At 50.4% G+C, this 26,701-nt stretch overlaps 3 protein-coding genes across 4 annotated transcripts; all 3 read right to left on the bottom strand.

Moving 5' to 3' along the window:
• Window positions 1-1,527: 1,527 nt before the first annotated feature.
• Window positions 1,528-13,327, bottom strand: BUB3 (BUB3 mitotic checkpoint protein). Of its 2 annotated transcripts, XM_038141296.1 has the most exons (9): window positions 13,272-13,327; window positions 12,959-13,076; window positions 10,668-10,862; window positions 10,082-10,151; window positions 8,944-9,095; window positions 6,104-6,262; window positions 4,618-4,795; window positions 3,857-4,073; window positions 1,528-1,861 (listed from the first exon to the last, which is right to left on the bottom strand). In XM_038141296.1, exons 2-9 carry the CDS (start codon window positions 12,965-12,967, stop codon window positions 1,852-1,854), a joined length of 990 nt encoding a protein of 329 aa, XP_037997224.1. In that variant the 5' UTR covers window positions 12,968-13,076; window positions 13,272-13,327; the 3' UTR covers window positions 1,528-1,851. The 2 variants fall into 2 exon arrangements, with proteins under 2 accessions (XP_037997224.1, XP_037997225.1); XM_038141297.1 differs by lacking the exon at window positions 1,528-1,861 and having other exon boundaries at window positions 3,853-4,073.
• A 672-nt stretch (window positions 13,328-13,999) lies between these two features.
• Window positions 14,000-21,022, bottom strand: HMX2 (H6 family homeobox 2). Its single transcript, XM_038141298.1, has 3 exons — window positions 20,948-21,022; window positions 15,825-16,102; window positions 14,000-15,118 (listed from the first exon to the last, which is right to left on the bottom strand). The coding sequence occupies exons 2-3, from the start codon at window positions 16,099-16,101 to the stop codon at window positions 14,571-14,573; spliced, it is 825 nt and encodes a 274-aa protein (XP_037997226.1). The 5' UTR covers window position 16,102; window positions 20,948-21,022; the 3' UTR covers window positions 14,000-14,570.
• A 2,077-nt stretch (window positions 21,023-23,099) lies between these two features.
• Window positions 23,100-26,305, bottom strand: HMX3 (H6 family homeobox 3). The gene is made up of 2 exons (XM_038140784.1): window positions 25,421-26,305; window positions 23,100-25,183 (listed from the first exon to the last, which is right to left on the bottom strand). Exons 1-2 carry the CDS (start codon window positions 25,734-25,736, stop codon window positions 24,576-24,578), a joined length of 924 nt encoding a protein of 307 aa, XP_037996712.1. The 5' UTR covers window positions 25,737-26,305; the 3' UTR covers window positions 23,100-24,575.
• Between the last annotated feature and the right edge of the window lie 396 nt (window positions 26,306-26,701).

Raw genomic sequence — 26,701 nt, 5'->3', positions numbered from 1 at the left:
TTAATCTTGTAAAAGAAGTTATCTGTATTTCAACTGCACATTGTGATACTTCTACCCAACACATGGACACAGCTGTAGCCCTGACTGACCAACATTCATTTTCCCCACTGGTTGTCTCACTATTTTTGTTTGTTTCAAGCATTTACATAAAACACCAGCACTCCACAAGGAATCCTCCCTCTGAGTTTTAAGCCAGAAGAGAACCAGCGAGTCAAATCCATTCCCTCATGCTGGGCTAACTTTGTCCACTGGAACAGGCAGATCTCAGCATACTGACAGGTTTTTTTTCCCCAGTACTTACCACTGAAAAGTTGCACAGGTGGCATCATTTCCTAGTTATATTATGGCTTCCTTTAACAACCAAAGTATTTGGAATTCCCCTAATTCTGCTGGTTTTGCCCTATGCTCCCTAGCTCTTATTCCACTTTGCTCCCCACAGCTGTGACTCCCCACTCTATCCTCTCTCCATTTCACATATTCCTTTCTCCACATCATCACTAAACCACCTTTTCCTTAGTCCCAGCCTAATTCTGCCTTCACACATTTTTTTTTTTATTTGGACACATCCTCACTTCTTTTTTCCACAAGCTCATTATTGCTTTGCTAGTCACTCTGACAGAAACCTTTAGCTCCCATCATTTGGCTCCATTTGGCCCTCTTTGGTAAAGCTAAAATTCTAAAAATAATAACACACCTGAACACCAAGGAGCTCTGACTCCCTAAGCTGACATCAAAAATTCAACCTCTGCCCAACATCAGCCACGTAACCCTCACTGCAAAAAAGTCAAAACTGCAATGAACAGGAGTGGTACACACCTACCAGAACAGAGGCTGGATGACACTGTGGTGAGGGCATTATTCATATTTAATTCAGGAAGATCTTCATTTTTTTCCAAACCTATCAGAACCGGTTTCTATTACCAAAGAATCCACATCTAGCTCGTGACAAACTACAAAATATTCCATATACAACTCATTTACCATGTCTACCTGGTAACAGCTCAGGTTTGTCAGATTTCTGCACACACAGAGCTGTTTCCTCTCCATCACCACCTTCTCTGCAACGATCTGGTACCATTCCTGTTGTCAGCAAGTTTGTTTTCCTGCAGGTAATAAAGTGCTCCCACTGGCTACACAGGCACTGATAGAAGAGAAGAAGTTGGAAGCAAACAGCGAATCCAATCTCCAATCCAAAATACCCACAGCTCAATCACCTTCCTCAAGCCTCAGCTTTTCTGTCCCTCCTTACAATCCACTGCAAAATAAATATTAAAGTAATAACATTGATACAAGCTACCAGGAGAGCAGTGTGAGTCTGCACTGCAAACAGAGTTAAGTGAGACAGCTTTTAGTGCTAATACTCTAAAGAAAAAAATTGCTTTATATTTCCCAGTTCATCTCACTGGAAAAAGATTAAAGATTCAGAAATTTTTCCATCAGGAAGATCTAGAACTCAACAACTCCTACAATTTAAGGGATTGGTCTCAACATTTGTTTCAAAATCAGTAAAGGCTGCTACACAAAGTATTTATTTTCAAAAAATCTATAGATATTTATTGAACAAATAAGAAAGCAGTGGAAGTTTTCATAATCAGATACTACAAAATATCTAAATTTTTAAAAGGTTATCTACAGGATTGAAATAATTCAGCTCCAGACAGCAGATAAAGAAAATAGTTTCACTAACATTATAAGCAGGCAAGGAATGACAGATTTATACAAACTACAAGAAACAAACAAACATTTCTTAATTAAAAACAACAGGAGTACAAAGATTGTTCTTCTCACTTCGCTTGTTTTAGTGGAGCCTTGTTAGGTGAGCAGCTCTTGTAGAGGAGTAGCAGCAGTAGTCTAAGTGGACCTGCAAGAAATAAACTCTATTTTAGGAAGAATATTTAAAACAATCATTAGCAGGCAGAATATTCACCATCCTAGGATAGCAGAAAGGCAGCTTTCACTTGCACCAAGACACACAATATAGGAGTTTAATGATGAAAAAAGTGATCTTTGTATAATATGGCACCATCTTGATGCACTAAGCATGCACTGTGCAGAAACACTGTGACTCAAATTAACATGCAAAAAGACCACTATAAACTGCCATTAGTCTTCTGTCCTAATAACTTATTTTTAGAATGAACCAGAGATGACTCACACTACTGAACCACTAAAATATACCCATCATTCTTAGTGCCCTAAGGTTGGCACAAGCAACTTGTAAATGTCAGAAAAGCATACAAACCTCGTTAATGTTTTCAGAAATTCATTTAAAGATAGAAACAGGTCCAAAAAGATGCCTGTCTAAATGCATTGCAATTACGTTACAATTATTTTCCAAATACACAGATATGCTCTGTCTTTTCTCAGCTCATTACTGACTCAAACAATTTGCCCTTCTGGGATCAATTGTTTGCTAATAAATAATTGTTTACAGTCACAAAATGATATTAAGGAGTATTCTTATTAGTTTTCCTTCTACAGCCTAATAAGATTCCAAACTAGCTGATTCCCAAGAGTCTAACCTTAACCTTGCTGTGTTTAACAGCCCAGGAAATGATGAACCATCTGTTTCAGAAAATAATGGAGGGCCAAGAGGAAATATTGTTTAATTGTAGATTAACCTCCTTGAACAGCAGAATGAAGCATCTACAGAATTAGCAACTATAACTAGCAATGAATAAAAAAAAAAACCTGAAAGCAGTTTTTACTATTAGAAAACCAACAGCAGCAAGTATTCTTTTATCAACTTTGAAAAACACAACAAAACAACTCATAAATGTATATAACAAGTACAACCTGATTTAAAAAAAAAAATAAATTATCATATTTGGATTTCTCCATTTGAAAAACTCCCAGAGATAAATACTAAAATAGTTCTGGCTTTATTTTTCTAGGAGTATCAAAATTACTTTAAAACAAATATCTCCAAGTGAGAGATGTGGAAGTTATACAATAATAAATATCTCATCTTTGCAGGTATAAAACAGCTGCTCCAAAGCAACAGACAAGTCACTTAAGGAAGTGAAGGGAAAGATCTTGAGGTTTTAAACTCAAGAAATTTGATCATTTATGTATCTGTTTTCACAGCCACTTTTAATAATGGAGACAACTTGATAAGGTGTAAGACAGATTGAGTACTAAAAGAGAAAAACCTAGCATGATAAAGCACAGGAATTTGAAAATAAAGCCAAGTGCTCCTGTGCCTCCATCATTAAGGGCAGCACAATTCTGCACTGGGATGGCAATTTTTCTATGTAACACTGATGCCAAAGTGAGCTGAACAGGAATTTTTGCCTCCATCAATCAGTTTGCCTCGTTTTGACAGCAACAACAACAGAAAAGTGTGTTATCAAAGGGCTGCAGCAAACTCCAACATGCAGGAACTGAGAGAGCTTCCCCTTGATTTTACACAACCTTCCTAGAACAGAATCTAAATTCACTGCTCACTCTGACAGCTGGGTGCATACTCCGTGTGACAGATTGCGTTCATTCCAAGTTTTAAATACCCAAACACGGTAACATTTACTCCAATAAATTATTCTTGAATTCCTCACTCAATTCCTGAAGCAATGAGCTCGCAATAACTCTACAGCTTCATATAATAGCACCTATTGAAAGAGGATAAGAGTTTGACATTCTTCTCCCGCTAAACAACCAGGCACAATTTTATCCATCAGCCGTCTATCAACCGACGGATATTGAAAGCTTGGGCGAAGGCGATAACATCAAACCCAGCGCAGCTTGACAGTGGGGCTATCTCCTGCCATCAAGAATACTATTCATGAATTTAGGGAAATTAATAAATCTCGGGGCGGAGGCTCGGAGAGCCTCAAGTGCAGGTGAAGCAGGCACTCACTTGGGCTTTGTCTCGGCGTCGGTCACTTGGCGGATGTAGATGCCGTCCTCGGGGTGCTCGATGTCGTCCATCTCGTACATGTAGGAGGAGGCGATGGCCAGCGTGGTGCCGTCGTTGCTGAAGGCCAGGGAGGCAATGCTGGTGGGGTAGCGATGGAACTGGCACAGCCGCTTCTTGTTGAAGGGATCCCAGATGTTCACGAAGCCGTCGGAGCCGCCTGCCGGTCAGGGTGCCAAAAAGAAGTTATAATTGAGGAGAAGAATAAAACTGATGAGACGCAGCACAGGAAAAAAAAAGGAAAACTACTCATAATTACTTTGTCAGGAAAAACAGAGGGTTGATCCATTTGGTAAAGAGCATTTCCCAAACTCCCTGTTAAAGCAGTTAACTGCAGGAAAGACTGCAATACAATTTTATCTCACTGCACTCTAAATTCTAAGAAAGTGGTAAGGCAGGAAAAAATTCCCTGAGAGAGATTCTCACTGCATCACAGTTTTAAGCTGACAGTGAGACTTGTGATTACATCTGAAGCTGACAGTGAGACTTGTGATTACATCTGCAGTTCCAAACACAAGCTTGTGTTTGGGGGAAAAAATAGTAAGAGTTAAGAACTCTCACTACATCAAATAATTTAAAAACTCTGCTTATGGCATGAATACAATTTAAAGCTTAAAAAGTCAGAGCATATGAAGTAAAGGCTGATCTGTTTACATCAAAGCTGAAGGAACTGAGGCAAATGTTACAAAGAATTGAGTATTTACCTGTAGCAAACGTGTTGTGGACGTTATGGAAAGAAATGGCATTAACTGGATAAATCTGCTCGATGTTATTCTCCTTCAAACGGTGACATTTGAATGCATATTTCTTCTTCTGGATTTCTGGGCTTGGGTCCAAATATTCCACAGCTACACGACCTTCAATAGAGCTTAAAACATAACCCTAACAAGAAAAAAAAAAAATTGGAGCTACATGTTTTAGAAGTTTACAACTGGAGAAAAGACTGCAATAGAATTTTATTTCATAGCCTTCTAAGTTCTAGGAAAGTGGTAAGGCTTAGAAAAAAGCTTTCTAAGAGAGATTCTCATTGCATCATAGTTTTAAGCTGACAATGAGACTTGTAATTACTTCTGCAGGTCAAAAAACAAGCTTGTCTTTGGGGAAAAAAATTTCAAGAGATAAGAACACCTTGCATTCGCTCACCTATCCCCCAAGGCCTAAATATCTGAAATATGAGAGATACTAACAGGACTATTTAGTTTCAGAATTACATTACATTAAAATTAGTTCAGAGCTTTATAATAACAACTAAACACTCAAACTGAAATAGTATTTTCAGTGAAACTTGATTACAAGTTGTGTTCACTTATCCAGTTAATTACAGTCCTGACTTGGAGCAACCTGAGATGCTTTTATTATCACTTTTGAGTTAAGTCCATAATAGATCTTTTCAGAAATAGGATTGCAATGATATCTAGCTATAACAAGGCTCTTTAAAATCCATCATACAATACAATCTGGAAGATCAGCTTGTTTTACTATAACTAGAACTGAAAACGGACAAAGCATTCATGCCAGTTCAAGAACAAGTAACTAGGTCTTGCAATTCCTGTACTATCACTCTGTACAGGGGAAAATTCCCTTACAAATTAGTTTGGCAGAGAAAGCCAATCTTCTTGCTTTCCTTGAAAAAAGAAATACCACAGACACACCACGTTAACTTGCACAGAACAGCTGCAAGAGCACCTGAATTGTACAATTCCCCCTGGATAATGGATCCAGGGTTCTGCAGTGCATGCCACAGACTCAGAGAGAAAAAAAAAGAAAAATATATAAATGACATTCATGCAGTTTTAATCCTGCCCCTGTTCACAGACTGTTCAAGAACCCCGGGTTACAATGCATAAAAGCTGCTTAGGAACCACCAAATCTGGCTTTCTCTCTTCTACTGCAGCTGGGGAGGGGAAGGATGGTTTTTTTTAATTACATGTCAGCATTGTGATTCATTAAACAGGTTATTTCTAAAAAGGAGACAAATCTTGAGGAACAACACAACAACATAATATACTGGTAAGTCAGTGGCAAACATTGCTAAGCTGCACTAAAAAGAATTAATGTACCCCAGAAGCCTCCCCCTTCCCAAAGTTTGATCACAAAACACACCCACGCTGAAAAATGAACTTGGAAATAAAGCCCCATTTCCCTGAAGAATATTCAGCAGAAATGTGACTGCTGCCATTGCTGCCATACCTGTTTGTTGGGGAATGCTCTGATGCAGCGGGTCTGGTATTTCAGGCTCGATTCCCTTCGCTGCTGAACGTATCCCATGTTCCTCAAATCCCACACCAGCACCCTCCGACCTGCTGTCCCCACAATCAGCCTGTCCCCAGACACAGAGAGGGTGTAGACCTTCCAAAAGAATATTTACAGTATTTAACACTGATATTAGCCTGGAAACCCCCCTGCTCTTTGTACACAATAAGCTGTCAGCAATGAGCACTAACACAAGTGGTGACATCTCCCATGGAATGCTCAGCAACAGAATTCCCTTCAGCTTTCATTTAGAACCCAAATTTGGGACAAGCAGCAGGAATGTGCAGCTGGTCAGGGAGAACACCCTGATGTAGCATTCGAAAGCTCAAAAACTATTCCAAGCATTACATTTACCAAAATTAATGGCAAAAGAAAAACCCACACAAAGGAACAGGAAGGGAAGTGCTGGATATTGGAATTAATCTTGACTTGGTTTTGCATTCCCACTGTCAGTCCATGATCCTGCAGTTTAGTGCTACAAAACCACATCACACATTCTCTTCTCTGTTTTCCTCCACCTGGTAACCAAGTATTTTTCTTTATAAACTGAGTATTTTGAGTTGAGCTTCATGGTAATAAAATAAATTGCCAAGAGATCATTAAAAAAACAACCCATTACCTGGTGTACTTGAATAAAACTAAGCGAATTTGAAGAAAGCAATATGCTTGACATATAAAAAAAATAAGATAATGGCTTGGAATTTTAATTCTCCCCCAAAACCTGGCTCAGTGGGAAATTTTGGCTTATCAAATTTCATATGAAAATATTCAGAGCATGAATTGTCGTTTCTAGCTATTGCTTGGGATGCAGTTCATCTGGTAGTGTGTTAAAAAACGAAACAAAACAAAAATACAAGGAAAAGGAAAGAGGTTCAGTCAAAAAAAGCCTGTGCTATGGAATGAACTCCAAGTTGCTGGTACATCAGCAGATGGAATCCAGCTACCTACAGCAGCCACTGAGCTGCTAACAAGAGCAAACGATGGGAATGAGCCTTTTCCAGTGCTCAAATGCAGCCAAACACACAGGAAACAGATCCTGGGAACTCCTCAGATCAGGAATTAAAAGTGTAAGAGATCTGGTATCCTGCCAGAGGGAATCAGTTTGCTTTTGGCACATGCTTGGATGATTTCATTTGGTTTCACTTTGTGGTTCTCTGATGAAGCCCAACAAAGCTGCTTGGTTCTGGTAAGACTGCACTGAAACATCACACGCAAGTTTTCTCTTCATTTGCTACAAATATGTTTCCAAAAAGTTAATTTCTAATAAAAAGCTAAGCAGACAGGTGTGTATGTATACATACAGATAAAAAAGCTTTCTTTAACCAACCCTCATCCACTCAGCATGCCTTCTTCTCTAAAATGTGATTATAGAACTCTTAAGACTGAGATTTTAAGATGGGAAAAGTCTTAAATATTCACACAGAGTGTTGCCCAAAATTTCTGATGATCCCAATTACTCCTAAAAAGGGTAAGAAAACTTTGAGCCAATAGTAGTTACATATTTTAACAAGACAGCTTTTTGTTATTGATGTAAAAATCAGTCCAGAAATATTCATAAACACTATATAAAATGTGTTTGTGTACATATAGGGAAACAAAGGCATAAAGAACATTAAATATCTTAAATCCTCTTCACAAACTGATGTCACACCTGTACAGTGAGTGTTCTTTCTCCACCACACAGCCATAAATCAAATGAAACCGTTGTCATGCAGTGGAGTAGGTGTACACATTCATCAAAGGCAGCATTAAAAAAATGACATAATGAACCTTGCTGAACCAATAAGCAGCTTGATTCACTGTGGCTGTCCATTATATGATATTCTGTCAGCAATTTATCACCGTTCTTTACATGCTACATACATCTATAAATCAAAACTAGAAATAATGCAATTACTTTATTCTGCACAAAGGTCTGGCCAGAAGTAGATCCAGCTCTGCTGGAACAAAAGTGAGAGCTATTTAGGGGCAAAGGGAAGGTAATGATGGCTCATAATTAGGACTTGACAATAGGGTGTCAAAGTGCTAAATGAAATTTTTAAAAGGTACAGGCAAAAAAAAAATCAAATGTAAAATTATCCAGCAAGCCAGCCTGAGTTTTGGAGTCTCTGGAAAAAAACCCAGGAATTTCTGTTAATTCTTTCAATGACACTGCTGTAAGCAGCATGAGAAGCTAACACATCATATGGCCATTAGAAAAAGCTGAAAACATCATCCCATTTAATCTTCTTTCTGAATCTCCCATGATCTCAGAGGATTTCAGCTTTAGGAAAATATCCAAATTTACTAGGCATTAATACAAAACAGGCAAATCACAATACAAGCAATTCTCTTCAATTTCTTGAAAACAAGTAAAAAACAAAAATATTATTTCAGGCAACATAAATGGTCTCCTGTAGAGATATTTTTTCTGTGCACATTCCCAAACAATCAGACCTTAGCACTGCCAGGGTTGGATATACCTAAAATCTTAACATTTAAGGAAATCAACTTTGCATTTTACAATGAATCCAAGATGCTTGGTTTTCCTTCAAATTTATTTTAAATTTTAAGAAAGTGGTCCAGCACAAGCACCAAGAATTAAGGAACATTGAGGAAAGCTCAAAGACCTCACCAAAAATAACAACACATTCTGAATACCAATAGTTTAAAATGCTACACTTCCAGCCAGTTTAAAAAAACATGAAATACAACATCACAGACTGAGCCCAAGGCAGTGTCCTGGTGGTGTTTCAGTCCCAGGGTGCATTACTGAACACCTGGAATGCTGCACTTACCTTTTCAGGCTGGGAGAAGGTTCCTGCATTACAGGGAGTTCTGGGATCCCAGAGTTTGACAGTTTGATCCCAGCTGCCAGTCACCATGACATTCACTTCTGGGCAATACTCCACACACCTGATGGGAGCATCGTGGGCACCAACAAGGTTTTCTGTAAGAAAACACAATATTTTGCAATTTTACTGGCCCTACAAAGAGAATGTGTGAAATAAAGAATAAAAAAAGAACACAACAGCATTTTCTGACATTCTACAGGTGCGTTTCTATGCCCGAAGTCCCTGTAAGGATAGTTCAGCCTTCAGAAGCATAACTTTTGCAAAGATCAAGATTGTTACATTTAAATTTATGTCTCTTGAGCTTAGGATTAAAGAATTTTAGGCAGTCACTGAGAGATCTTTACAGGTATAAAGCATCAATTGATAGCACACTGACAAACACACTAACACAGAAAGCAACTTAAGCCTGTGTACATCAATGACAAGAGAAAGCAATGAGTATTACACCTTAATAAAAACATTAAAACACTTGTAGGAAGTCAGGTATGGCAGAATTATTTGAGCTTTTTGGTACCATTACTGCACACACTGATTTGTCAAGCCCTGGCTATTGGCAGGTGCTGGTGACTGGCTGAAATTTGCTTTTCTCTTGAACACTCTAAAAACACACAAAAAAGTGACACAAACCAGTTCCATGTTCCAACAAGGCACTGGAGCTGCTACTTTCAAGCAATGTTTTCTTAGGAAAAAACTGTAGTACAAGGCCATGCTTGACAAAAGCAAAAGCTCTGCCATGAAAGATCATTCTAAACACATCCAAACCACAAACCTCTGAGAAACAACATGCTCAGCTTTAGCTCAGCTTGGCTACTTCCCCCTAACTGAGCCACTGAAGTCTATGGCAGGGGCAGGATTACCATCAAAAAACCAATCCAAGGCATCCTGCAAGCAGCCCCCAAACCTTCCGGCAATGCCAAATTCTTCCAGGTTTTTAGGTGGTCCTTATTAGGGTCACTGGTTATTCTGTCAGAGACTTCAATATCCCCCACCTAAAGAACCTGAAGAATACTCTGTGCATGTTTGTACATAAATCTGAAGCTCAGGCCAGTTGCTGACAGCATTTAGAAGTCAATGTGCTCACCTTGGTCCGTGTTTAAGTCGTGCATTTTCAGCTGCTGATCCAGCCCCCCACTCCAGGCATGGGTAGGATCCTATAGAGCAATAAAATTTATTTATTAAGTTTCCGTGGCTGCTCTGCATTCAGCACCCTAAACTCGTAACACAGGACTTGCTTTCAGGAGTTTTGGGAAGACAGGAATTAAGACACAAATGTTGAGGTCTGACCCAGATTTAAACAGACTGAAGCTTTACAAAATGTTGAAGTGCTTTGAGTGATAAAAATTTCTGTAGTTTAGAAGTAAAACAAAAATAAATTTTTAAAAGGCAGATAGAGGCTAGACCAAATAATTTCCATTTCTTCACATTTTAAATGACTGACAACCTAAGTCCCACCTAGGTGCAGGCTAATCCTAAAACTGATTTAGAAGGGAGATACTATTTGAGAACCTGAGTGTTGATCCACAGTACAGCATCAGCCACATGACAAAACATTCAGCGAAAAAAAGCACAGGTAGGTCCCCTCTTTAATTTCAAGCACTGACAATTTCTCATACTTTGGGCATTCTAGAGCTGTAAAATAATAATTAAAAAAGCCCTCCCACACTTACATAAAAAGCACAGTCCAGGACAGCTCCTGAATGCTGATATTTGAGTCTCATGGTGTTGGCAGGAACATCATAGAGCCGCACAGTTGTGTCCCAGGATGAAACGAGCAGAAACTGAGATGTGTTTGGACTAAACTTCACTGATGAAATCCCATCATCTGGAGTTTGGTTGAGCTTGAACTCGTTTGATCCCGTCATCTGCAGACAATAAGGCAGAGATGCAACTTGAATGACTACAAGAACACAGGCCTAGCAAGGGAACACGACTGAGCCCTCTGAAGGCAGCCCAAAGCAGACCTGAAAACTTCACTGGGTTTTACACAGAACAGGTTCAGAACACCCACACTTCTCCAAACTCTGAAATTCAAGATGTCCAAAACCTCAATAAATAAACACCTTTCTCTTTTAAATATCAAATGCAACATGAATAAACACGACAAAAATATTATGATCATTATTATAATCTATAGGCTGAGATATTGTTACTTACAAAAGTACTTCCCTCACTCTGCTGAGTGTGTGGCTGTGATTTTTGAAGCACATATTTATAAGTTATTGTCAACATCAAGAAGTTGCTTTAAAAAACATGTATTAGGAGAAAGGAATTGGATTTGAAAACTCCAAAAAGTGTTGATTTGCTCCTGCATTGGTATGACTGTCACACACTTCCAAGAATTGCAAATGGATCATCTTTCATATAGCTTTGGGCACTGTGCAACTTTCAGACCTTTAGGCTTCCACAAGTGCTGTGAAATATGTGCAACAAAAAGCTTTAAGATTGGATTCTAAGAGAGGGGCAAAAACAAAGAGCAGGTAAAGAAAGGAACGTTATGTTTTCTGAAGTGCTGAAATGTGGAAGTGACCACGGAACTGGGATGTGACCAGGAAAAAACATCAACACTTCAAAGAGCAGTGACTCCAAAGGCAAATGCAGCACTGCAGCACTCCCAATCCAGGACCAGTTTGTTGGAAAATTCCAAGGACAGCAGAAGTTATGAACTGCAAATTTCAGCAGGAAAAGAGCTCAGACCTTACAAACACCCTGAAAGAAGAAACTGCTGGTTACACATCCACAAAGCAACCACAGCCTCTTCCCAAGGTTTCCCAAGGCCTTCTCAGCACATTTACCTTCTGCTGATGGGGCAGAGCAGTGAATGAGCTCAGATTTTCTGTGACACTGCCACAGGATTTGCATGCACAACTGCAAAGGTAAGATTACACCCCTGAGAATAAATCAGGAGACGAGGAGCAGATGAACCAGGGACAAGGTGCAAATTTAGGGCACAGTGGTTCCAGTTTAGTGCTTGTCAGCAGCTAAACAATCACCAGGTTGTGTCATAAAGTGAGGAACACACATTCCTGCACTGGAGGGATTTCCTGAGTGGGAGCTTTGCTCAGACACCCTTCAAACAACACAAAAAACCACCCACTGTGTCAATAGAAAGTGCTAGTTCTGCTACTGAAGCATGAAGTGAAGGAGGAAAAAACCTTTTAATAATAGAGAAGCTTCTTTCTGAGCCCCTTTTTAACCCTGCTTTGGGAAAAGAGAGGCTTGAGGTTTTGGCACACATCTTTCCATGGGAATGTTCCTTGGAATTCAGCAGCACCCGCTGAGGATGTTGCAGATGCAGGTCCAGAGACACAAAACCTAAAGGAATTCAGAACAACTGAGACAATTCAATTGGATAAGCTTATTGCTGTGCCTACTTAGGCCAGAAAACTCAAACAAAACATGAGGTTTGAGGTACAACTTATTGTATTATTGAGGCCTGGAACAAATTATTAACCAGCCCAAAAGCAGCTCCAGGAGGCAAAGCTGCTTACACAAGAAACCTGGAAGGATGTCCCAAAGATATTTTTAATCCACAACAATGTTCATAATATCAGAATTTAAGTATACCCTGCCTCTTACACATGAAAAAAAAAAAATCAGACTCAGAGCTCCACACTTTCACAAAAACACAATCGGGATTCCAAACCACAGTGCTATGCCCACTTAAACAATAAAGTTCTGGCAAAATGTCGAGGAAAAAAAAATTTTAAATATTACAGAGAAAGCACATGCTGCTGAAATGGCGATTCTGACTTAACCACGGGGTTCAGTTCGGCAAAAAGAAATGGGGGAAAATATAGAATTTTTAGTGAGCAAGTAAGAAACTTGAGCTTTTACAGCTCCTCTTGAGACAGGTGTCACTCAGATGGACAGAGGAGCTGGAACAAAGCAGAACGCTCCCGTGAGAGCCTCGGGACTCCCCTCCCGCGCTTTAATTCACAAAACACGAAACTCAAAGTACCGTCTTCATGCTGAACGAGCTCCTCCCGCTGCTCCACGGGCCGCCAAGGAGAAGTTTTCGGAGTCAGGGCAGCCCCGAGGCCTCGGTCCCTGTGAGGAGCGCCGGGATGAGGCAAACGCTGCGGGGAGGGAAGAGAGTGAGGGAAGGGCCTGGGAACCGGGCAAGGGAGGGCGCCGCACCGGGGAACGAAAGCGCGGCCGGGACGGGAGGGTTCGGCCGCGCCCGGGGTCCCGGATCCCCAGTCCCGAACCCCGAATCCCCGGTTCCGGTTCCAATCCCAATCCTGGATCCCCGCTCCCGCTCCCGGCCTCACCTCAGCCGCCGCCGCCGCCCGCGCGCGCGCACTGCCGCCCTCCCCCCGCGATTGGCCGGTTCGAACGCGCGTGGCGCTGCGTGCCCGACGTGCGCCGCGAGCCCGCCGCCGCGGGGCCTGCCGGGAGCTGTAGTTCGCCGCTCCCCGGGGCAGTGGCGGCGTGAGGGGGATCGGCGCCTTCTCCCCGTCCCACCCCGGCTGATAACGGAGAGGCCCGGGAGATTCCCCCTGGGCAACCGCACGGGAAGAGAGGCGGCTGCTGGGACTCAGCGGTGCTAAGGGATAAAACCCGAAATACGAGTTATTACCCCTAAAAATAGCGTCCGAAAGGCGGAGCGACGGAGCGGGGCTGCGTTCCCCACCCCGGCTGCCGCTCCCCCGGGGCTGTGGCTCCAACACCGGCTGTGGAGCGCGGGGAGCGCGTTCTCCTTCCCCGCAAGGAAAAAACGCCTTATTTATCCCTTCGGATATTTAATTTCTCTGTTTTCGGGGGTTTGTTTTTCGCTGTCCTCGTTGCTGTCGCTGTTGCAGCCCCGGCGCTCGGTACGGGCCGTACCTCGGAGCCGGTGGCCGCAGTTCGATCGCCACTTGCCGGGATTTCCCGGCTTGGAGTGACCCACGGAGGCCGTGTCCCGTGGGGAGCCGTCCAGGATGGAGCCCATCACCGCGGCTTCCACTGAAACACTCCGAAAAACACACACACAAAAAAAAAAAGTCCCCGTTTAACGAAACTTTTCGGGAAATGCCCCTCATCTCCCGCCGAGAGAAGGGCAGCGAGCCCCCGCCGGCCCCGGCACGGTCGGGCTCGGCTGGGATTCCCGGCAGGAAACGAGATAAGGAGCAAAAATTCCGGAAAAAACCAAACCCTCGGCGTTACGAGTCGTTTTGGCTCTGCCGTGCATCGATCCCGGATCCTGGGCCCTTCCCGGCCCGGCTGCGGGGCACCCCCGGTGCCGGGGTCCCCCTCGCGTGGGGACACGCGACCGAGGTGGCAAATTTACAAACGAGGCTTAAAACGCTTTAATTTTTTTTTTCTTTCTTACTTTCTTTAAAAATATTTACAGATCTGAAATAACGCTTTTTTAATTAATTTTTTTTTTTTCTTTTCAAGTGACGGGACGGCAGGAGGGGAGAGCGGGGGTGCCCCCGGCGCCCCGGGCTCTCCGTTTGCCCGTGCCTGCCATCAGTCTCGGTGCTGGGTCCCCTCCATGGGGGCGGCCCGAGAGCCCGCACGGAGCCCCCGCGGCGGCCCCGGCCCCGCTCCCGCTGCGGGTCCCGACGGGGCGGGGGGCGCGGGGCTCAGTAGTCGATCTTGTTGTAGAGGTTGTAGAGCGGTAAGGCCGAGAGGTTGCTGCCGGGGTAGTAGAGAGGGGCGGGGAAGGCGATGGACCGGGGCACCGGCACTCGCAGGAGGGAATTGTCTCTGAACACCAGCGGCATCCCCACCAGAGTCTGCGCCGAGGCGTGGGCCATGTTGGCCGCCTCCAGCTCGGCCGAGAGCTGCCGTTTCCATTTGTTCCTGCGGTTCTGGAACCAGGTCTTCACCTGGGTCTCGGTGAGCTGCAGGCTGGAGGCCAGGCAGGCCCGCTCCGAGCTGCTCAGGTAGCGCTTCATGTCGAAGGTGGACTCCAGCTGATAGACCTGCGAGCGGCTGAACACCGTGCGCGTCTTCTTCTTGGCGGCGCCGGCCTGCCGGTCCCCGCCGTCGCGCTGCCGCTCCCCGCAGGAAGGCGAGGAGGGTCCCAGCGGCTTCTCCTTCTCGTCCTTACAGTCCTGCTGGGGGGGCGAGAGGAAAGGCCCCCGCTCCCCGCTGCCCGCCGCCGCCGCTCCGCTCCCCTTGGCGCTGCCTGCAACAGAGCGACAGCGCGGGGGTCGCACGGCGGCCGGCACCGGGACCCCCGACGGCCGAGCCCCCCGGCCCGGAGGGAAAAAGCACCGAGGCGAGACCCCGGGCAGGCACCCGCCGCCTCTGCTGCCGGGGGAACACGCAACGGACGCCGGGGGAAGACATCCCCTCCTGGGTATCCCTGTGCCCCTGATGGATGGATGGATGGATGGATGGATGGATGGATGGATGGATGGATGGATGGACGGACAGGTGGGTGTGCGTGCCACACTGAAAGCAGCTGAGTACCAGGCTTCCTATCCGACACGAGCCAGCAAATTTTACTTTACAGCATCGCATTTCACAGACCGTTTATTCAGAAATAATGCTTTAAAAAAATAAATAAACATCGTTCTTCCCTCTGCCCGAGCGCTGTAATCAGAATCTAGGAAAACGAGCGTTATCCATCGCACCGCATCCCTCGGGGAAATGAACGCCGGATGGGATGGAAAAGATTTTTTTTAAAAAAAAAAGCCACCCCATTTTTCCTGGAGTTCCTTCCTCCCCGCTTCACCCACGGACGGCGCAAACACTCTGTGCCCCGAAAGCAGAGCAGGTGCGACGCGCCCCCGCCTCCCTCTTCCCGGCGGGGGCCGGACCGGGGCCGAGCCCTCCGCGGCCCTTCCCGGCGGGGCCCGTGCGCCCCGTCCCGTCCCTCCGGTACTCACCGAGACAGGTGAAGCTGAGGGGCTGGTGCTTGTGGCACGCCTCGGCGGGGCCCTGAGCCTCGGGGCAGAAGCAGCCGCGGTGCTTCCAGCTCTCCTCCGGCTCCTCGTCCTCCGAAGACAGGGAGAGGGTCCGGGCGCGGGCGGGCCAGGCGGGCGCCCTGTCTGCGGCTTCCCGGGGGGGATCGGCGCTGCCGCTGCCCAGGATGGACTGGATGGTGAAACTGGAGATGGGAGCAGCCGCCGGACAGCACTTGCTCGGCTCTTCTTTGCTGCTCATCCTGGGTTCATAAGAAAGCAGAGGAGGGAAGCTGTCGCTTTAGAGGGGCTCGGCGTGCGCGGGCGGGGGGTGCCCCGGCAGCCTGCGGGGAGCCGTCGGTGGGGGGTGTTTCGGGGGGCGCTCGGGGCGTGCGGCGGCCGGCTCTCCCCGCGCCGAGCCGGGCGGAATGCATGCTCCTTCCCCCGCGTCCCTATTGATCTGCGGGCGGCGGGCGGCGGGGCTTCATTTGCATGGAGGTGGCCTCCGCCGCGCCAATCACGGCGGCGGCGGACACGGAAAGTTTGGAAACCCGCGGGCTCCGGGAATGGGGGGGCGCGGGGGGGATGCGCCGGAGCCGGAGGGGGGAACCCCCGCCGGGTCCTCGCCGTCGTCCCCGGGGGCTACGCTGACCCCGCGCCCCCGGAGGAGGGCTGCTGGCCGCCCGCCATCCCTCCTGCCCTGCGCCTCGAGTGGGCGACAGCGACGTGGGCTGAATGGCTCATGCCGGCCGGGGGCGGGGGTGTCGGGATGAACACCTTGTGCATATCCGGGGATCTTTACCCTGCTCCTCATTAAAAGAGGGAAAAAACCTGTCGCGGTGCGTGTCGCCTGCTCGGCAGCACTGGGAAACCTTCCAGAATGCGGGATTTGCGCTGCTGTGCTGCAGCCGGTGACAAATGTCCCACGAAATTCCTCCCGCGTTTCCGTCCCCGGGCCTGGAAGCCGTGGGGAGCAGGGAGGGAGGGTGCGTGCCGCTGCATTTCCAAATAAACTTTGTCAGCAGTCAGGGGCTCTTCTTTCCCTCGGGCTGGGTGTAAATCACAGCCACCGCAGCTCTTCCCCCGCCGCTTCTGCCCTCGGAAGGGGAACCCGAAGGTGGCAGCTGTTGTCCCGCCTGTCCCAGAGGGAACGTGGGGCCGAGGGCAAGGACCCCGCCAGGACCCACCACCTTCCCAAGAGCAGACGGAGCGGCAGCTGGGAGCCCCAGAGGCTCCCCAGGCCGCGGGTTTGGGGCCTGGAGCCCCTTTCCCCGGAGGTGCCAGGGGAGACAGAGCCCCGACGGCTGCCTGGCACCGGGAGCTGGGCCCTCCCTCCCACCGGCGTGGCATCGCCCCGCGAAGGCTCAGGAAAGAGCCCCGGTAACGGGGAGAGCACCAGCCCGGTCCCCGAGTTGCCCCACGACCCCAGCCCCACCTTTCCCCTGCCCCGGGCAGACCCCGCCGCCCTCTCCGCCTCCATTTCCCCGGAGGGATGAGCTCCCTCCCCGACCCCTCTCCCCTGCGGACACCCGTGTCCGTGGGTGGCACTGTCCCGTCCCCGGCCGGGCTGCTGCAGCCCCGCTGCGGCCGGGGGGCTCCCGCGGAGGGGAGCGAGAGGGAAGCGCTGCCGCAGCTCGGAAATCCTGGTGGGTTTGGTCGCATCCGTGTCCAGGTGCAATATCCTTGGCCTTGGCAGGAGCCGTGGCACCGGGTTTTTAACCCCGGGTTGCCCGGGCGGCGTGGGGCGGGGGTCTCTGCGAGCTCCAGCTGTTGATTACTCCCCCCAGGGTGCGGTCATTACCTCTCTCCAGAAATATAAACCCCCTCCAAAAATTAAAAAAAAAAAAAAAAAAAAAAAAAAAGAAAAGAAAGAAAGAAAAATCAAATAGGGAAAAGCAAAGAATGAGATGGAAATATACAAATCAATAGAGACAAATGTCAAGACGTTTTAAAATGACATTTTCATTAACTCCGAGTCACCATATTATGTCCGGTATATTGAATAAAGTACTTATAATATAATTAGGTATAGCGAGATGACGACTGTTACCCAGACCAGCGGCATAATCTTTAACTACTTAACTACTTGATAGACTCATTAATGGACTAATTGATTAGGAAAAGTGTTCCAGCTCCTCCTCTCCCTCTGAGGGGCAGGTGCTGTCCTGTTTTACCACATTAACCTTTTCAGTGCTTTTCAACAGGGTCGCGACACATTACAAATGGTCAGCTTTAATCATGATGTCAGCTCATTAACCCGGAAAGACCCCGCACTGAAATACAATTTAAGAAATCGTCCTTCATCCCGCTCTGCCGCCCCGGCTGGCCCCGCAGCCGGACCCCCCAGCCCTCCCGGGGCGGGGAGCTGCTCCGAGCCGAAGCCGTGCGTGGACCTGCCCGAGCCGGGAGAGCCCCTGGGCGCCGCCAGCCCTCGGCTCCTGCGCGGGGACGGGCCCGGAGCAGGGAGGGAAGGCGACAGAAGGGCCACCCCGCTCCTCCGCCACCCCCCGACGTGACACTGCGGCGGCACCGCTGGCCTCCAGCTGCCGCCCACGGCAGCTCCGTCCCTTCGAAGGCCACCAGCACAGCGTGGCCCTGGCACAGCGTGGCCCTGGCACTGCTCTCCCTTCCCCTCGGCCCGTGGGAGCCGCTCGGGTGGCGCCGGCCGGGCCGAGGGGACGCTGCGGAGTTTGGATGCTGGGCTGGGAGGGAAAAGCGCTGCGAGCAGCGTGGCACGGCTCGGCCGCAGCCAGAAAACCTCCAGATCTCCCTAAAATTAGTATTTAAGCGAAATTTGGGAAGCGGCCGAGGGAAGCCGAGCAGATTCTGCGGGATGCCGCTGCCGGGAAGGGAGGGACGGCGGGTCGGAGCGGCCCAGCAGCGCTCTCATTATCATCTGATCAAATATTCATCAGGGCAGGGGCTGCGGGCCGCGGGAAGGGGTTTGCGAGGGGGTAACCCGCAGCTGGCCGCTCCCCCCGCTCCCTCCCCGCGGCCCGTCCCGTCGGGGCACCGATGCTCAAACGCCGCGGCAAAGATAAACTTTGAAAGACGGAGCGAACGCTTAAAGTTTAGATCTCCAGATTATTACAATGCTCGATATTAAAGTGGCCCTGAGCAAGCTTTCAAAGGGAGCCTAATAAAAATTGATCTCCGCTGCTTTTGCAGCACTCGGAAAATAGGCTTGTTGAGCGGCCGTAATATCGGGAGAAGGTTCCCTCTGAAATGACAGATGAAGTCATAAACAAGTTTGATCTTGGAATCAAGCTTCGATAAATATTAAACACAGTCCCCTTTACACGTGTGGATTATGATATATGGCGCGTCCAAACTTTAAAATAAGGAAATACCAGAGAAAATGATCTCGATAAATTTTCTAAGTATAAACGTTGATTATGTTTCGATTTTCATTCAAGAGCCTCTGCTGCTCGTTTTTTGGTGCAAATGACATCTCGCAATAGGCTTTTGGGGAAAAGGGCTCCCTATTTGAAAAAGAGAGCCCTAGAGGTGTACAATTTATGTAATCTGTGGCTGGAAAATGAATCGTGTAATTTATTGGAAAACAGAAAGTCATGAAGATTGGATCAGCATAGCCTATCCAAGGCCCTCTATCCATCAAGTTCCAATTAACAACCTAACCAGAGAGCTTTAATGTGTTTCCAATCTAGTGGCCTGATAGACTCATCAATTCCTCTGGGAGAAATTAAGAAAATCGACCGCCCCTTGGCGTTGTAGTGTCATTCCTTTCTGCAACTATATGTCAAATTAAAAACACAATTAAAATTTAAACTGTTTCAATCAGAGGGTGCCCTGCAACCTATGTTTCACTTAATAGAACTTTGATGAAAATCTGATGGTTCCACTCTATCATGAAGGCGAATAGAGCTGAGGAGAGCAAGAGATTCTTTATATTTATTTAAAATATCGGAGCTCAGGAGAGCCGAGACCAGGTGACCAAACCTGAGGGAAGGGAAGGTTTCACTCCTGTCTAGCGGCCGCTTCCCACGCCCGCGGGAGTGCCCACGGGGCCGCTCCGCGCTCCGCCTGGGCGACACGCGTGTCCCCGCGGGGGGACAGCCGCCCCACGGCCCCTTCCAGCGAGGCGGGGAGCGGGGCCGCGCAGTTTGAAATCCGAGGCATCGCTCTGATCGAGAGGGATTGGCTGATTTGGGTAAAATATGCACGAGCAGCTCGGCAGGGTCGCCAAAGGCCCCGGGCGCGGGCTGCGCTCCCCGGGGTCCCCCCGCTCCCCGCGGGATGTGGGGTGGGGGCTGCCCGCAGGATCCGCATCCCCTTCGACTCCATATTCATCTAAACGGCTTCAGAAGTCTCCGCTGAGCAACTCTGGGGGCTTCCCGGGGCTGTGATCCCGGGAGAGGTTTCACCTCGCAGCCGAGCACGGTGCGGAGCGCAGGGAGGCTCGGGCGAGCCGCTCCCGCACGCAGGGCACACTCACACCCGCTCCCTTCCCTCCTGCAGAAACCTTTCCTCATTTTCTCTTATTTTTGAGGTGATTCTGACCCCTCAAACCACGCTTTCGGGTGGGTGAAGGTCCGCGGGGACGGCGGCGACAGGTCCCACTGACGGGTCCCCAATCATATGGGAGCGGCGAGAGAATAATTTGGATGCGGGAGAACAAACCAAGGTCATCAACACCGCCGAAAGAGCGCAGGAACAATAGATTCATTTGAAACAATATTTTACAGACGTTTTACGATCAATATGAACTGAAGCATTATGCTGTACCAATCTGTTAATGCTCTTAATGGTCTTCTCATTCCGTTAGCACACTATGCCAAGTCGATAGAGTAAAGTGATTATTGCAGAGACACTTGCAGCATATTTGGGAAAAAAAAAAAAAAAAAAGAAAAAACCAACCCTGAAACCCAAACCCACAGGGTTTTCCACCGCTGTTTTAAAGCGGGATTATTCCCTCGGAGCGGCTCCGTGCGTCCCCACCTCTGCCGCCCGTTCTGCGCGTCGCAGACACTGACAGCAGGATCAAACATTTCCCACCGATCTGTACCAGAAATTTTGAAAATATTCCGCTAAAAAAAAAAAAAAGAGGAAATTATCAATAATAATAATTAGGATAAAAAAATACCAACCTCCCAACGTGGGTCGCCGGGAGCGTGCGGCTGCTGGAGGGGCCGGGCCGCTCCCTACCGCAGCCCTCCGGAAGGCAAAACTCTTCTGAATCCCCAAATCTGGTGGCCGGGAAGTTTATATCTTTCCCCCCGCTGTTTGCTATACACAGCAACCCCCTATTTACTACCAAATAAAAGAAATACATGTGTGTTTCGACCACAAACAGGCGAGCTAGTTCTGTTCAGCCCTGCTCAAAACAGTGGCCGAGAAGAACCGCGTTATCTCTCGAATTGCAAACAAAGGCAGAGATTTGCCGAGCGCGGTTGCAGCAGTAAACACGAGTGGTCGCGGAGTTGCCAACAGCCGAGAAGATCGAAGCAACTTTCTTTGAATCGCCCCCGCCTCCCCGACAGAGAGTTTTTGTTTCCGTAAAGATGATTTTCTTTCCACCACTCAAAGCGATTGCTTTCACTCCATCCCAGAGTGATGCGGGATCTCCAGGAACTTTAAGCAGGGCCAAAGGTGCGGGAGGAGGGGGTGGGGGTTCCCTTGGCAGCCTGTCCCGTTCCTGTCCCGCTCCTGTCCCGCTCCTGTCCCGCTCCTGTCCCGCTCCAGGCCGGCGCCCCCCGCCCGGGAGCGGCGCAGCGCAGCGGGGAGCGCCGGGGCTGGCGGAGCCCTCGCTCCTTCTCCTCGAAGGGAGAAACGGAACCCTTCGCTCCGCGTTTCGCTGGATCCTTGAGGGATAGGATGGAGTTTGGGGACACCTCCTGAAGGCTTGAGAAAAGCCTGAGCGCCGGGCTCGGCTCGCTGCGGATGCGGACGGATGCGGAGCATCCCGCTCCGAGCGATCCCTCCTGGCCGGGCTGTGGGAAACTCCGGCCGCGGGAGAGGCGCGGCTCGGGGGACAGAGAACCGGGCTCACCGACCCTCGGCCCGCGGCCCAACTTCACCGCCAGGTTTCACAGCATCCGCGTGCTGTCGATCCCGCGGTGTGCAAGGGCAGCGGGAAGCAGAAAAGCTGGGATATGCTTAGAGTGCTTAGTTTCCTTTTTTTTTTTTTTTTTTTTTTCTCTCCTTAATTAAAAAAAAAAATCTTGCGCCTCATCAACCCCACCAAGATCATCGTTCCCCTGGGAAATGGCCCTGACGGTCCCGGGACGGGCACGGGGAGCCGCTGCCCGCCGCCCGCACCCGCGCAAAGGCCGCGCTGCGGGGCCGGAGCCGCGCTGCTTCCATCGGCTCCTTCCTCTGCCGGGCAAGGGCCAGGAGGGTCCGGAATCGTTTTCTGAGCATTGCCCAGAAATAAATGAGCTTTTTTTCCTTGCCGTTTGATAACATCGTGCTGCCGCGCTGTAAAATGGAAAGACGTATTTACTATGACAACAATATTTTTAATGGGCTGCAAGCGACTTGTCCCAAAGTTGGTACTGCAAACAGCAAAGGCATCGCTCTGTTTGTAGGCGACACAGCCAGCACCGCATTTTGACCCCGAAACTCTGTTTATTTTTCATTTACGACCCATTGCCAGGGTTTTTATCCCAAACGAAAAGAAAACGCGGGATTATCTTCTCGCAACGCTGCGCTTGATTTTGATTTCTTTGGCCCCAAACCCTGCCCTCGGCGCTATCAACACGTCGATTCGGGCCAATCTGCGGGAAGCGGAGGGCGATCCTATCTCCAGATAGCCCTGCCGGGGGTTTGAACACGCGTGAGGGCCCCGGCCGTGGGCACGGGGCTCGGACACCCTGCGGCAGCCCCGGAGAAGGAGGGGGCGAAGGGCAGGCGGGGGGGCGCGGGGGAAGGGGCGGCAGGAGTTCAGGGGAAGCCCTCGGGGAGGGAGGCGGCGCTCCCGTGGGCAGGGACCCCTCCCCGGGCAGGGACCCCCCCGCTGCCCCCTCGGCGGGGCTCCCCGGGAGGCTGCGGCCCCTGGCTCGGGGTAAGCCGGGCACCGCGACCCCGCTGCGCCGGGGCCGCGCAAAATCCCGCCCTGCCCATCCCCTTCCCTCGGCATCCCCGCTCCAAGGAGCCCCGGCGAGATCCGCTCCGTGCCTCCGTGCCCTCGGGTTATTTGTTTTGTTGTTTCTACTTTTTTAAAAATGTTGTTATTTATCTTCTTTTTAATTTTTTTTCCTCCCAAAACCACACTTAAGAAATGATAAGGAACGGGTTTTATTGATTTTTTTTTTCCACCACAACATTAAGTTTATAACAATATAGGCTGTTTTAAAAATAGGACCGATCCCTAACAGAAAGCGAGAGGGCAGAGGGTACAACCGAAACTGGAAAACGAAATTTAAAATCAAACAAAGAAAAGAAACCAACCAACCCAAACCCTTGGGAAGACAGCAAACAATTGTCAGACAACAGGTGAGCAGACACTAAGACAGAGAGAGACTAGAGGTGTCCACTCCTCACTTGATTTCTGCCTATTAAAATCCACATACTCAATGGACTTTAGAAGAAAACTGTACATCATATCAAATAAATTAAAATTACCCTAAAGTTGATTGTCCTTCACTTAAAGCGCCCAGCTCACCGAATCTCCCTTATTTATTCGCATAAGCCGGGCCGATGCTAATTCCCATGCCCTGCTCCTCTCTTCTCACTTTCCTTCGCGTTTAATTCTTTTTTTATTTTATTTTGCACAACATGAAGAAACGCAATTTTACAATGCTAAAAACCCTTTCCTCACCATTCAAATAAAAGCAGTGCTTTAAGAATCGTCGTACAATATTGCACAGTTCAAAAGTACAATAATATTAATAATAATAATAATAATAATTAGTGTTACAAAAGAAAGCAAAAGGGCACAGATTTTTTTCCCACCCCCCAGATACCGAAATAACTTTACAAGGGAAAAAAAAACCCGAAACAACCCGACAACTAGGAAAAACAAGAATTATAAACAAGAATTAAAAATGTCTAAGTAAACGATAATAAATAAGGGTCACTCAAAGCGTGCGAGTGTATTTAACCGTTCACTTTGAGGCTGTATTTCTTGCTCGTGAAAGTCTCATGGCAAAAACCGAAAGGTACAAAACGTGGGCAAGCAAAGAGGCAAAGGTCTGCTTAAATGAAAAGCCGTGGTCGATGAAGTTTGAGTCACGACAGGATCAGGAGCCTGAACAATTATTTGGAGGCAGAAGGAGAGATCCGAAAGGAACAGAAATTCAGCTTCCCATTAGCGTTTGGCAAATCTCGAGGAGTGGCCTGGGACTATTCATTTTATTTTATTACTATCCTTTCCCCCTGTTTTTTTTGTTTTTTCTTTTTTTTTCCTTTTTTTTTTTTTTACAAAAATAAAACTAAAGCCACAGAGAGAGAGAGAGAGAGAGAGACCATCGCTGTTTTCATCCATGTTTACAAAAGGTGTGACAGCTCCAGGGTTCTCTACAAGTCCCCGCTTTCATTTTCCTCATTTTCCTTTCCCTCCCCCCACATTTTTATTTCTTTTTTTTTTTTTCCTCTCCTAAATTCCCGCGACTTTCCTCCTACCACCACCACCCGCCGAGGGGTCCCCCCAGCCCCGCACTCGTGTCCCCGCAGTCCCTCGCCGGCCGGGTGACTCGCACGGGGGGCTGCAGTACTTACAAGCGGCCGGGTGACTTGCGCGCCTCTCCGCGCCCCTCCGCGCAGCGGCGGCCGGGCTCAGACGGGCCGCAGCAGCGGCACGGAGGTGACCACGGGGTGCGAATAGTAGACGGGGTGAGGGAAGGTGAGCAGGGGCTGCGTGCCGGGGGCTCCGCCGCCCCCCGCGCCCCCCTCCGCGCCCGAGTTCTCGTGGTAGAGGATGGGGACGCGCACGATGCGCTGCGCGGCCGCGTGGCTCAGGTTGGCCGCCTCCAGCTCGGCCGCCAGCTGCCGCTTCCACTTGTTGCGGCGGTTCTGGAACCAGATCTTCACCTGGGTCTCTGTCAGGTGCAGCGAGGCGGCCAGGCCGGCGCGCTCCGAGCTGCTCAGGTAGCGCTTCATGTCGAAGGTGGACTCCAGCTGGAAGACCTGCGAGCGGCTGAACACCGTGCGCGTCTTCTTCTTGCGGCACGGCTTCTTCTCCGGGCTCTCCTCCCGCTTCTTCCAGTCCTCCGCGCCTCCCTCCTTCTTCGCCTCCTCCGAGTCGCTCTCCTCCAGCACGATCTCGTCGGGGCTCTTGGAGTCCAGCTCCTTCTGCTCCCCCTCCGCCTTCAGCAGCGGCTCCGGGGAGTCCCGGTCGGTGCCCGAGGCGGGGGACGAGTCCCTCAGCAGCGATTTCTCTGCGGCTGGATGGGAAGGACGAAGCGGGGCGTGAAGGGGGGAGACGAGGGACACAAAGAGACACCTTCACCACCCGGGCCCCGCGTCCCGTCGGGGGGAACGGGACGAGCCGGCCGGATCCCCGCGCCGCCCCGGCGCCGGCTTCACCCCCCCGCCCCGCCGCCCCCGGTCCCCACGGCCGCCGCCCCGCCGGGGAGGGACGGAGGGAAGGAAGGAGCGATGGAAGTTTTGGGGAGCGGTACCTTCCGTGCGGGGCAGGTGGGCTCCGGCCGGCGTCAGGGCGTAGGGGTACCACCAGGTCTGGGCGCGCTCCAGGCAGTGGGCGCTCAGGGCGAAGCGCGGCGCCGGGATCTCGAAGCGGGGAAAGGCGAGGTCGCCCACCTGCGAGAGGGCGAAGCCGGCGCCGTCCACCGCCGCCTTGCCCGAGGGGGCGAACAGCGCCCGCGGCTGCTTGGGGGGCGCCTTGGGGGGGCCGCCGTTGAGCAGGTTCTTGATGTAGAAGGACTCCTTGGGGGGAGGCGGAGGGGCGCTGGGGGGCTCCTGCCCGGTCTCCGGCATCCTCCGCTGCCCGCCCGGCTCCTGGCCGCCGCTGGCCCCGCAGCCCGCGCCCGGCGCGCAGGTGGCGGCTCCCGGCGGCGCGGGGGACAGGCGCGGCGGGGCGGCGTGGGAGCGCGGCGGCGGGGCCGGCCGGGGGCCCCTCGCATGGGGGGGCGGCAGGGCGGGGGGCCGGGGGGACCCGCGCAGCCCGCGGCACCGGGGGGCTGCTGCGGGCAGGCGGAGAGCCGGGGTCGTCGCTGCCGCCGCCGCCGCCGCCTCCCGCCGCCGCTGCTGCTGCGTCAACCTGACGCCGGATGCTAATGATGAAATCAAAATGTCATCCCCGTTCCGCGCGGGGAGCACGCGGCGATTGGGCACGCACAAAGGCGAATGGGATCGGCCGGGAGGCGAAGGGAGGAGAGGGCTCCGCGCAGCCCCCGCTCGCAGCCGCCGCGGCCCCGGCCCCCCCTCCCCGACGCGCCGCCGCGCCCGGAGGCGGCGACCGCCCGCCCGTTCGCGGCGTTCACCGAGTCCAATTAGGCAGCGAGCGGGGCCGGGCCGGCGGCACAAAGGGACCGGCTCGGCGGAGCGCGGCGGGAGCGGCGGCAGGCGAATGGCACGGGCCGCGCCGCTCCTGCCTCAAAACCGCCCCCGCCCCGCCGCGCCGCCCCCCGCGCCCCCGCCCCGCGCCGCCGGCAACAAAAGCCGCCCGCGGCCGGGGGGGGAGCGGGCCGGGCCGAGCCCCGCCGGGACACCGGGCACCGGACGCCCTCTCGCTCCGCCGCGGGGCAGAAACGACTTAGCGGACGGCTGCGGGGCGGGGGCTGCGGGGCGGCGGCAGAGCTCTCCCCCGACGGTGCCCTCCGCGCCCCGGGGACCCTGGCCTCCGCAGCAGCGGGGCCGCCGGGACACGTCGAGCCCGAGGGGCGACAGCGGGCACGACCCGGGCCCGCCGCTCGTGGGATCAGGGCACAAGGCGGCGGGAT

This window comes from Motacilla alba, chromosome 6, assembly GCF_015832195.1.
Source record: "Motacilla alba alba isolate MOTALB_02 chromosome 6, Motacilla_alba_V1.0_pri, whole genome shotgun sequence".
In the NCBI taxonomy this organism is placed as follows: Eukaryota; Metazoa; Chordata; class Aves; order Passeriformes; family Motacillidae; genus Motacilla; species Motacilla alba.
Note: the sequence above shows the minus strand (reverse complement) of the source record. Positions and strands in the feature narration are given on the sequence as shown.

Bases quoted from the DNA above. Each gene is read 5' to 3' on its own strand.
- HMX2 (XM_038141298.1), bottom strand. From the start codon at position 16,101: ATGAGCAGCAAAGAAGAGCCGAGCAAGTGCTGTCCGGCGGCTGCTCCC. The intron at 15,119-15,824 runs GTGAGTACCGGA...GCTCTGTTGCAG, and splicing joins CCTCAGCTTCACCTGTCTCG to GCAGCGCCAAGGGGAGCGGA.
- BUB3 (XM_038141296.1), bottom strand. The intron at 4,796-6,103 runs GTATGGCAGCAA...TTTTCTTGTTAG, and splicing joins GAGCATTCCCCAACAAACAG to GGTTATGTTTTAAGCTCTAT. The intron at 4,074-4,617 runs GTAAATACTCAA...CCTGACCGGCAG, and splicing joins CCACAACACGTTTGCTACAG to GCGGCTCCGACGGCTTCGTG.
- HMX3 (XM_038140784.1), bottom strand. From the start codon at position 25,736: ATGCCGGAGACCGGGCAGGAGCCCCCCAGCGCCCCTCCGCCTCCCCCC. The intron at 25,184-25,420 runs GTACCGCTCCCC...CTTCCCATCCAG, and splicing joins CCACCTGCCCCGCACGGAAG to CCGCAGAGAAATCGCTGCTG.